We start from the raw sequence: 11,393 nt of genomic DNA, 5'->3' as shown, positions 1-11,393 counted from the left end.
GGGAAGTGACTCTCTCAAAATCTAGCAAAACTTGAGGGAAAGAAGCTTTGACAGGCTGTTCTGAAATCAAATCATGTCGCAAGGTGCCTCAGCAGAAGCTAAAGCACAAGAAGCTCGAGATGTGGACGTCACAGCTGCAGGACGAGGAGTTTGGCTTGTCAAGGTGAGTCTGATTCTCAGATCTGTAAAGAGCTCTCAGAAAAATACACACAAAGGTGAAAGTGACAAACGCAGAACACTGAACTGTACTGTCAACCCTCCCGGATTTTCCGGGAATCTCCCGAATTTTACAACTTCTCCCTGCTCATATTCAAGACTAAACGGTCCCCCTGGACCCCCAGGCTCCTGGATTTTGACGTCACAAGGTTGGCAGCTATGCTGAACAGCATCATACCGCCATTCAATGATTCAGTAGTTCAATCTCCATCTCTATCCTTCTCTATCCTTAGCGGATACAATATATTCGGTTTATGCTACTGCGGAATATCTGAAACGCCGCGGAAAATAGGTAAACGTGGAATAACCCAAATCTGTCATCCTCCTCCTCAGCATCCCTCCTCAGCATCGTTTTTTCTCCCGGCAGCAAAAGTTTTTCTCAGAAAAACTGAAATGATACTGAGTGAGAAGATTGCTGCCGTGACTATTGTTCACCTGCGGAATTAGCTCAAATATATTATCTGCGGAATCTTTAAGTTGTTCATTGTTAACCCCTACCTTGGTATCACCATATCGTCTGACCTCCGGTCCCCACCAACATCTGCAAAAAAGCCAGCTCCACCTTAGGCTATATTAGGTGGAACCTCTATTACTGCCCAGCAACAACACGGAAATCCGCCTACATCTCCCTTGTCAGGTCTACACTGGAATATGGGGCCATTATTTAGGACCCCTTCCTGCAGTCGGACATTGACAAATTAGAGAGGATCCAGAGGAAGGCTGCCCGCTTCATCAGGCGCGACTACAGATCGAGAACGCCTGGGTGCGTTACTGACATGCTCAGGGACTTAGACCTGCAGTCACTTCAACAGCGCAGAAAGGAGCTGCGCCTGACCTTCCTGTTTAAGGTGATGGAGGGGCTGGTGCCGGCCATACCATCTCATACTTACCTCAAACCTACGAGAAACAAACGCAAAGTGACAGCAAGGCGTTTCAAAGATTTTTTGTCAACAAATATTGTTGAAAACAGTGTTACGAACAATAGCCGCTGCTTTCAAACTATTCCTAGAAAAACAGACATTCACAGGAACTCTTATTTTCCCAGGACGATCGTAGACTGGAACCATCTACAGGACGGTCAAGTTCTGGCAGGATCTGTGGAGATCTTTAAATCTCATCTCCACCCAGTCTAGGACTTATTTCCATGCGCTCCTCCCTTCCGTTGATCAAATGCCAGAAGTGGTTTTTCAACGTATTGGCACAGATACAGACACACAGATTGTTTGATTGAAACAATGGGGGTTTCCCCTTTTTTGAGAGATGACTCATCCAACATTACCCAGAGAACAGCGACGAAGAATTTCACTTTGTTGACGGAAGTTCGAAGTTTAATGAACTGAGAACCCAATCATGTCATTGTCAGGGAAGAAAAAACATATGCTGGTACATAATACACTTACCTTTCAGCAATATTATATTATCTTCCTGTGCGTACACACTAGTAGACTAGTTCATTTGTTCCAAAACGATTGCTTGTTTACTCAAATTACTGGTGTCATTTCCACCAGTATTATATGAACATGTGGCAACCAAGAATCTCATTCTCTGATTGTGTTTGTGCAGGTTCCAAAATACTTGTCAGAAAGGTGGGAAAAGCTACAGGGAAACGGAGATGTTGGCAAGCTGCGCATTACTCGGTCCAACTCCAAGTAAGATCTGGATAGAAAAGGGAGCACATGCGTTGGGGTCTTTTACTTTAACTTGTTCACTGCCAGTAAATATTTGTATACAAAGCATCACCTGTATTTACCTGAATTAACAATGTTCAATGTTTTGTTGCCTGTTAAAGCAAGTTACTGGGGATGTCAGCTGATGTTGATATGTAAAGCGCTTAGAGAACGTCAAGAGCTATATATAAATCTCCCATATAAATAAATAAATAAATAAATGAATAAATAAATGTCCTACAGGCAGTGAAGGGTTAAAGGCACACTCCTTCTCGTGAAAACACTTTGGCTCTACCTCTCAGATCTGGCCAGTCTTTTGCATGAGATAAGACCATCCCCCCACTTGGACACATACCATAAATGAACAGCCTGGGTGGTCCCTGTGCACAGTGTTTTTTTTTACATTTAGTCAAGTTTTGACTAAATGTTTTAACATAGAGGGGGAATCGAGACGAGGGTCGTGGTGTATGTGTGTGTGTGTGTGTGTGTGTAGAGCGATTCAGAGTAAACTACTGGACCAATCTTTATGAAATTTTTCATGAGAGTTCCTGGGTATGATATCCCCAGACGTTTTTTTCATTTTTTTGATAAATGTCTTTGATGACGTCATATCCGGCACTTTGCCTGAAAATTGCGTACAGCTGCTGACACTTTTGGGTACCAAGAAAAGTTGTTTTAGAGACAATGCATTTGTCTGTCAAATGAAACCGAATTAGCTCGGGAGTACCTCCCGTGCCTTAAACTCCTTAACTAAGCGTCTTTTTCCGATTTGGTTCCTCATCTATAAGTCTTGCGTCTGCTTTCGGTTTCAGTTCGAGACATTTTGACGAAGCGCATTGAATTATGCCACCGAAATCAAACTAAAGCCTGCCAAAGATCAACAAAAGCTGACGATCTTTGGCTTTTCAACGGCATCCTGTGCTACGTTTGAGTCAAAAACATGTGAAAACACGGCGAGAGTCATTCTTGAAAATGACAGCGCCAATGACAGTGTCGCTGCTGAAACTGACACAACCACGGAAAGAGAAGTTTTGTCTTTAGTACAGGACATGTTGTCGACACGACAGGAAATTCGTAGAAACGGCCTTTTAACTATTCCTGGCTGACCCTGTTTGGTTGGTTACACCTTGACAGCAAGGAGACCATACTGCTTTGTCGAATCTGTGTTGAACCAGACTTTTTTTTCTCAGTATTTCATTTCTTAGTCAAATCATGCAGTTTGTGAGACAATCAAAAAAAGAGTGCTAAAGGTTTTCGTTGCTTTTTAGATGTTTGTTTCTTTTTGTGTGTGTCTTATTTAGAACTAAATTGATAAAACAATGTATGCACAAATGTTTTATGCACAAATGTTTGGTGTATGTATCCTATATGTGTGCGTGTTAAAGCATGTGTGTGTGCACATGATTTGGGAACCATTCCATGGACAGTGTTTTGCACAAAATTATGATGTCCTATTGAAATTTCTGAAAGTGGTCAAATGTCCTATTGATTCTGAAGAGATCAGGACATTTGTCCTATAGGTGTGAATTTGTAACAACATCCCTGACTAAGTATGCACAGTTCACATGAACAACTTATTCATAAAGCATGATTTTTGACTATAGTAGCTTAGCTAGACAGGTGAGTTTTGCTTTGGAGTATTCAAGTCTTTACAGAGACAGAGTTATTTCTGAACACCGCCTATTCTCAGGGGGGGGGGGGGGGGGGGTGTGTTTGTCCAGGGGCAATTAGCCGAGATTCGTCAAAAGATATCAGAATTTCCACCAGCCAGGGGTCAGAACAATAATATGCTCCAGGTAAAATAAAAAAGCATGCTTTAGTGACAGAAGCCTGAGGAAAACACTGGTATCTTTGCGTGTTTGTTTGTCTGTTAACATGTCAATGCAAATGATGTTGGTCAGTGAAGCACATACAGTAGTTACCCCCCTTTTAAGACCTTCCTTTTTACATTTAGTCAAGTTTTGACAAAATGTTTTAACATAGAGGGGGAATCGAGACGAGGGTTGTGGTGTGTGTGTGTGTTTGTCTGTGCGTGTGTGTGTGTAGAGCGATTCAGAGTAAACTACTGGACCGATCTTTATGAAATTTTACATGAGAGTTCCTGGGTATGATATCCCCAGACCTTTTTTTCGATAAATGTCTTTTATGACGTCATATCCGGCTTTTTGTAAAAGTTGAGGCGGCACTGTCACACCTTCATTTTTCAATCAAATTGATTGAAATTTTGGCCAAGCAATCTTCGACGAAGGCCGGACTTCGGTATTGCATTTCAGCATGGAGGCTTACAAATTAATTAATGAGTTTGGTCATTAAAAATCTGAAAATTGTAATTAAAATTATTTTTTTATACAACGATCCAAAATTATTTTTATTTGATTCTTTATCATGTTCTGATTCCAAAAACATATAAATATGTTATATTCGGATTAAAAACAAGCTCTGAAAATTAAAAATATAAAAATTATGATTAAAATTAAATTTCCGAAATAGTTTTAAAAACAATTTCATCTTATTCCTTGTCGGTTCCTATTTCCAAAAACATATAGATATGATATGTTTGGATTAAAAACACACTCAGAAAGTTAAAACGAAGAGAGGTACAGTAAAGCGTGCTATGCAGCGGAGCGCAACCGCTACCGCGTTAAACAGGCTCGTCAATTTCACTGCCTTTTGCACTAGCGGCAGACTATGGTCATTGTGAAAAAATGCAGTGCGTTCAGTTTCATTCTGTGAGTTCCACAGCTTGACTAAATGTAGTAATTTCGCCTTACGCGACTTGTTCTCATTTTCTGTTTATAACCTCAGTTAATCCACCTCCATTGTAAGACTCCATCCTTTTTAAGACCTAATTTTTCTCAGATTTGGGTAGGTCCTTGAAGGAAGGTTTTACTGTTTTGCTTTTGGGCAGGATGGGACCTCAGAAGCCAGACGTGGTGTTCACATCAACTGACGCTGTCATGAACCAACCTGGAACTGCGCCTTCAATTCCTCGCACTCACAAGTTTGCCCTGACCGGCGTGTCCAATCAGAATCTTGTCGTCTTCTCACAACCACATGGCTCGGGTAAGTGATCCTTCCTGCGATTTTCTTTTTTCCTTGATGAAAGTTGCTTTCAACGTCATATCCATCTGGCCGTTGTAACTTTCTCATGAGTTCACATGGCACATTTTTATAGGGCTACTAATTAGCCCAAACGGGCGGGGATGTAGCTCAGTCGGTAGCGCGCTGGATTTATATCCAGTTGGCCGCTGTCAGCGTTTTGGTCGCTTCGTGCCCCTGACTCCCACTCCTTCATCACGTCTTCTTTTTCCGATTTGATCCTCGCGATCTGTGTTTTACCACATCCCATCTCCTTCGTCACATCTCGGCATGATTGGCCGCTATCTAGTTTTTTCAAGGCAGCGACACGCTGCTCTAAAGTCAACGCTTTTCTTTTTCCTGCTGGAGATTCCATTTTCAAACACAGTACTGTTGCTTTTGGTTGTGACTGTATCCACAATGCGGAAAAGCGAAAGCGAAGCGAAAGTGAGTGAGCGAAGCGAAAGTGATTGAACGAAAGTGAGTCTCCGTCTAAACAAGCCACTGATTGGTCAGAAAAGGGACAGGACAACCAATCAACAACCATTTGTGCTACGGCTGCCGAGCACTGACCTGAATAACAGTCGAGTTTTCGAAGTTGCGTTTTCATGTACGTAGTGTCCGTTTGTGACAGTGTTTACACTTCCTACTGTCCGAAAAATCGTGTCCGCGTCCGTAAGTGGCAGGTGTCCGTCCGTTAAAGGTTAGTTATTGTTGAAATCGTGTTCGTTCCATGATAAACTGTCCCGTATGTAGCAGGTGGCCGTTACAACAAGGGTCCGCTAGACTGGGGTTTTACTGTAGAAGGGAAAGTGATACTGTATTTATATATTTACAGATCAGATTACAATAGAAGGGAAAGTGATACTGTGCGTATATTTACAGATCAGATTACAATAGAAGGGAAAGTGATACAGTGTTTATATATTTACAGATCAGATTACAATAGAAGGGAAAGTGATACTGTTTTTATGTATTTACAGATCAGATTACAATAGAAGGGAAAGTGAAACTGTGTTTATGTGTTTACAGAGCAGATTACAATAGAAGGGAAAGTGATACAACGAGCAGAGTGCCATCCTGTCGCTGACGACAAGTACATGCAACTCAAGCGGTGAGTGTCAATAACTACAGTCAACCCTGTCTATAACCACCATCCAAGGGACCGACCAAACATGGTCATTATGGTCAGGTGGTCACTATGGAAAGGTGAATTATGTACCTAGAAGAAAAAGTTGTTTGGGATTGTCGTTGTGGGCAGGTGGTCATTATGGAAAGGTGAATTATGTACCTAGAAGAAAAAGTTGTTTGGGATCCTTGGGATGGTCGTTGTGGGCAGGTGGTCATTATGGAAAGGTGAATCATGTACCTAGAAGAAAAAGTTGTTTGGGATCCTTGGGATGGTCGTTGTGGGCAGGTGGTCACTATGGAAAGGTGAATTATGTACCTAGAAGAAAAAGTTGTTTGGGATCCTTGGGATTGTGGTTGTGGGCAGGTGGTCACTTTCCAGAAGTGGTCGCAAGGGCAGGTTTGACTGTACTTGTAAAAAAATGTTCATGCTGATGAACTTTTTGCCTTTTTCTCTCACTGTCCTTATTGTCTCTCATGTTTGTGCATAAGAAGATTGATTTCGCTTGCTCTTCCTGCTTTCTTCTCTTTGTTTGACTTTTTGTCCTGCTTGTGTTCCATTTTCACATTTTTGTTTTTGGCTCACGTAAGTGTAGCCTATGCGATCGTAACTTTGTCTGTCTGTGCGTGCGTGCGTATGTGCATGCGTGCGTGCGTGTGTATGTCTGTGGTAGAAACTCTAACATTTGAAGACATCACATTACATTGACGTCACATTATGACGTAAGAGGGTTAGACGTCACGCGAAGGAAGTACTGAAAGTCTCGGTCATTATTATTTTGAGCGGGCCGAGACTAGTTGGCAGTCGTGTCCCTGTAAGTAGGCTACATGCAGACAGACAGATCTAGATCTAGTGTCTCGCTTTCTTGCACAGTTTCACCTATGCTCTTTCTCTGTCTGTGTGTGTGTGTGTGTGTGTGTGTGTGTGTGTGTGTGTGTGTGTGTGTGTGTGTGTGTGTGTGTGTGTTACTGTTTGTCGATTTCTTACGTGAGCCTTGATGGCTTCGCCTCTTGTTTCTTTTGAAGACCTTAGTGATAACAGTAGTGCTAAAATAAGATGTGTGTTGTTTTTGCAGGAAACAGCTTGAGATCAACAACAAACCAAAGCGAGAGATCGTGTTGCTTCAGTCAGTCGTGCCCATGTACAAACCACGCAGCGACCACATCAGTAATGTGAGTGGCTTTTTATTAATAAGTTCTTTTGTTTTGTTTGAAGTTAGAATAGGAACAAAAGACTGCAGGTACGCCCCGCGGGTTAGGGGGAAGAATTTACCCGTTGCTCCCCAGCATGTCGTAAGAGGCGACTAATGGATTCTGTTTCTCCTTTTACCCTTGTTACGTGTTTCTTGTATAGAATATAGTCAATGTTTGTACAGATTTTAGTCAAGCAGTATGTAAGAAATGTTAAGTCCTTTGTACTGGAAACTTGCATTCTCCCAGTAAGGTAATATATTGTACTACGTTGCAAGCCCCTGGAGCAATGTTTTGATCAGTGCTTTTGTGAACAAGAAACAATTAACAAGTGGCTCTATCCCATCTCCCCCCCCCCCCCCCCCCCTTTTCCCCGTCGCGATATAACCTTGAACGGTTGAAAACGACGTTAAACACCAAATAAAGAAAGAAAGAAAGATATAACCTTGAATGGTTGAAAACGACGTTAAACACCAAAGAAAGAAAGATATAACCTTGAACGGTTGAAAACGACGTTAAACACCAAATAAAGAAAGAAAGAAAGATATAACCTTGAACGGTTGAAAACGACGTTAAACACCAAATAAAGAAAGAAAGATATAACCTTGAACGGTTGAAAACGACGTTAAACACCAAATAAAGAAAGAAAGAAAGATATAACCTTGAACGGTTGAAAACGACGTTAAACACCAAATAAAGAAAGAAAGATATAACCTTGAACGGTTGAAAACGACGTTAAACACCAAATAAAGAAAGAAAGAAAGATATAACCTTGAACGGTTGAAAACGACGTTAAACACCAAATAAAGAAAGAAAGATATAACCTTGAACGGTTGAAAACGACGTTAAACACCAAAGAAAGAAAGAAAGATATAACCTTGAACGGTTGAAAACGACGTTAAACACCAAATAAAGAAAGAAAGAAAGATATAACCTTGAACGGTTGAAAACGACGTTAAACACCAAATAAAGAAAGAAAGAAAGATATAACCTTGAACGGTTGAAAACGACGTTAAACACCAAATAAAGAAAGACCTGCAGGTGAGAAAAACAACAAGATAACGATGAAAATGTACTCATCAGAAACATGGACAATAAAAAGCGAACAAGAACCGGTTTTGATGTTATGTCTTCAGCGGCCATTCTTATTTTTGTTTGAAGTTGTTTTCCTTTCTGAGTAAGTTGGTATGCAGGGATGTCTTTTGGTGTTGGCCGTTTGCAAAATGCTGAAACTTCGTTTACTTTTGTGGCCATTTCAGTAAATTAAGGCAAGGTCCGGTATCATGTGGTCATGGAAATTCGGGTTTACGACCCCTCACACAGTACTAGCGTTGTCTCGGAAAAAAACCCACTGATCTTACCTATGCAAATAGGTCGGTCGGCTATTCCGCCAGACCCTTTGACTAAGGATTTAGCGACTTCTCAAAAAATGAGACTGATGGTAGGATTGCACGAACGCTTACAGGTACGGCAATCGTACATGAACTTTACTATGACATTTTTCCTTGACATTGTCTGTGTATGCTGGGAATGTGAGAGCGAATTAGACATTTGCCAGTGCTCGACTTTCATCGCTTCGCCGCTGGTGTGTCTTGCTTCGGTGCTTGACTGAATGGTTAATCACGCTTCAGCGTTCTTGTTATTTGTTGCTTATTGATTATTGACATTTTTATATTCTCCCAGATTGAAGAGAAAAAACGGAACAAAGACACAGAGAAGCGGTCTCGTCTGGACAAAGAAAAGGTCATGGATATGCTGTTTGCTGCCTTTGAGAAACATCAGTACTACAACGTCAAGGATCTGGTTGGAATCACCAAGCAGCCCATCGTAAGTTTCTTTGTGTGTGTGTGTGTATCCTTTTGTCTGTGTCTGTTGCATATCTTCAAATGACTCGGCTGAAAACAATGAAACTTTCTAAAAGACTCAAAATACTTTAATAGATAGTTGACTTCTGTTTAGTATGGGAGATCACATCTGCACGTGTTGATTGGAAGTTACTCCTTTGTGTTTGACTGTCCTCTCTGAGATTGGACACAGTTTAATTGATGAATTGGGGTGCGTTTTGTTACTGTAACAAATGTTGTCAGCTTTAAAATTCAAAGTTGTTTTGTTAATCTTGTGTATTTGAAGAAAAAGTGTCTTTGCAATGCTACATGAGGTGAGCATAATAAACAGTTATTACAGTACAGTGGTACCCCCTTTTAAGACCTGTTTTTTCAGACTTTTCGTTTATTGCCTCTATAAATTTATTCCGGGCGGGGATGTAGCTCAGTCGGTAGCGGGCTGGATTTGTATCCAGTTGGCCGCTGTCAGCGTGAGTTCGTCCCCACGTTCGGTGAGAGATTTATTTCTCAGAGTCAACTTTGTGTGCAGACTCTCCTCGGTGTCCGAACACCCCCGTGTGTACACGCAAGCACAAGATCAAGTGCGCACGAAAAAGATCCTGTAATCCATGTCAGAGTTCGGTGGGTTATAGAAACACGAAAATACCCAGCATGCTTCCTCCGAAAACGGTGTATGGCTGCCTAAATGGCGGGGTAAAAAACGGTCATACGCGTAAAATTCCACTCGTGCAAAAAACACGAGTGTACGAGGGAATTTCAGCCCACGAACGCAGAAGAAGAAGAAATTTATTCCAATTTTAAGACTCCCTCCCTTTTAAGACCTGTTTTTCTCAGATTCTTGAAAGGGGGGTTCCTCTGTATCTGAGATTCAGAAATTGTTTGCCTTATTATTAATTTTACTTGTTATTAACTGTTACTGCAGTATCACACTTTCACAAACTGCTTGACTAATTATTAGTTATCCCTTTTTTTTCAGCCATACCTGAAAGAGATTCTCCAAGAGATCTGCGTCTACAACATGAAAGCGCCGCACAAAAACATGTGGGAGCTGAAGCCTGAGTTCCGTCATTACAAACAGTCAGAGACGTCTTAGTCGCTTCGGCTGAGACGGGGAAGGGAGAGGGAGATTTCTCATTCTGCAGACCTGTTTACCCTCACAAGCGCCTGGAGCCAATTGATGGGACTCGCGCTATAGAAAAGTTATTTATTATTATTATTATTAGTTTGGAATAATTTGTTAGTATTTTGTTAGGATTTGGAGAAAAAAAACCCACTCCATTTGAGTCCAAACTGCGATTTTCAAATGTGCTTCAAATTAAAGGCATACTAACGCACTCCCGTGTTTACAAAGTGTAGTTTGCCCACAATCGATGTCAAACGCACCATAAGACCATATAATGACGATACGTCACCATGCGCGGACCATAATACGTGCATTACAGCTTGTTCTAGCCTCTGAAAAAGTGAGGATGTCAACAAAGCCGCGGTGTTCTCTCCCTTGCATCAACGTTACATGTGTTGCCAAATCTTTTAATAGGACGATCCAGATCAAAATGAAAATTCAAATATCTCAACATTTAAGGGGTCCTAGACCACAATATTTTGCAGGGAACTTAATTTAGTCTGTCTCCAGCTGTTGGTAAAGCAATTAGCGTGTATAGTCATCGAGTACATATGCCTTTAAGTAATTAGGTTTTTGTTGCTAATGTTGGCATTTGTAACCACTGGGTTACTATTTTGGTCATCAGGTTACTATTTTTTTTACTTGACCATTACTCTTGTCAGGTTTGGGGGTAAACAGGGTTGCTTCTGATTTGTTTTCTGGGTGCAAAGAACTTTTAAGGTGGACAAGGAATTGTGGATTTTTTTCAGATTCAAAAGTACTGCATAAGAGAACTATCATTCTTCCATGAAGCTACCTTGTATACATGTATATAATGTCAATAGTTCTACACCTGAAGTAAGTGACACATCTTTGAGGGAGCTTGTGCTTTTTTTTTTTGTTGAGAGAGAGAGAAGAAAATAGAATTACGCAAGGTTGCTGGTGAAACAGCGAGAGAGAGACTGTGCATGTGGGTGTCTGTTGTGAGTGTGTATGCCTGCATATGTCTGTGTGTGTGTGTGTGTGTGTGTGTGCCTGCATATGTGTGAGTGTGGGTGTGCCTACATACATGTGTGTGTAATTGTGTGTGTATGTTTGTGTGTGTCTGTGTGTGTTTGTTTTCACATGAATTTGGTGTGGTTTTTAGATCATGTAATTTGGGAAGCT

At 41.2% G+C, this 11,393-nt stretch overlaps 1 protein-coding gene across 1 annotated transcript; it reads left to right on the top strand.

Annotated features, from left to right (window-relative positions):
* The first annotated feature begins 2 nt into the window (after positions 1-2).
* On the top strand, positions 3-10,443 carry LOC138983779 (general transcription factor IIF subunit 2-like). The gene is made up of 8 exons (XM_070357101.1): positions 3-163; positions 1,780-1,865; positions 4,792-4,946; positions 5,994-6,075; positions 7,166-7,262; positions 8,964-9,107; positions 10,101-10,282; positions 10,345-10,443. Exons 1-7 carry the CDS (start codon positions 74-76, stop codon positions 10,215-10,217), a joined length of 771 nt encoding a protein of 256 aa, XP_070213202.1. The 5' UTR covers positions 3-73; the 3' UTR covers positions 10,218-10,282; positions 10,345-10,443.
* The last annotated feature ends 950 nt before the right edge of the window (positions 10,444-11,393 follow it).

The sequence above is a fragment of the Littorina saxatilis genome, linkage group LG13, assembly GCF_037325665.1.
Source record: "Littorina saxatilis isolate snail1 linkage group LG13, US_GU_Lsax_2.0, whole genome shotgun sequence".
NCBI classification, from domain to species: domain Eukaryota; kingdom Metazoa; phylum Mollusca; class Gastropoda; order Littorinimorpha; family Littorinidae; genus Littorina; species Littorina saxatilis.
This window is presented reverse-complemented; position numbering and strand designations above follow the sequence as displayed.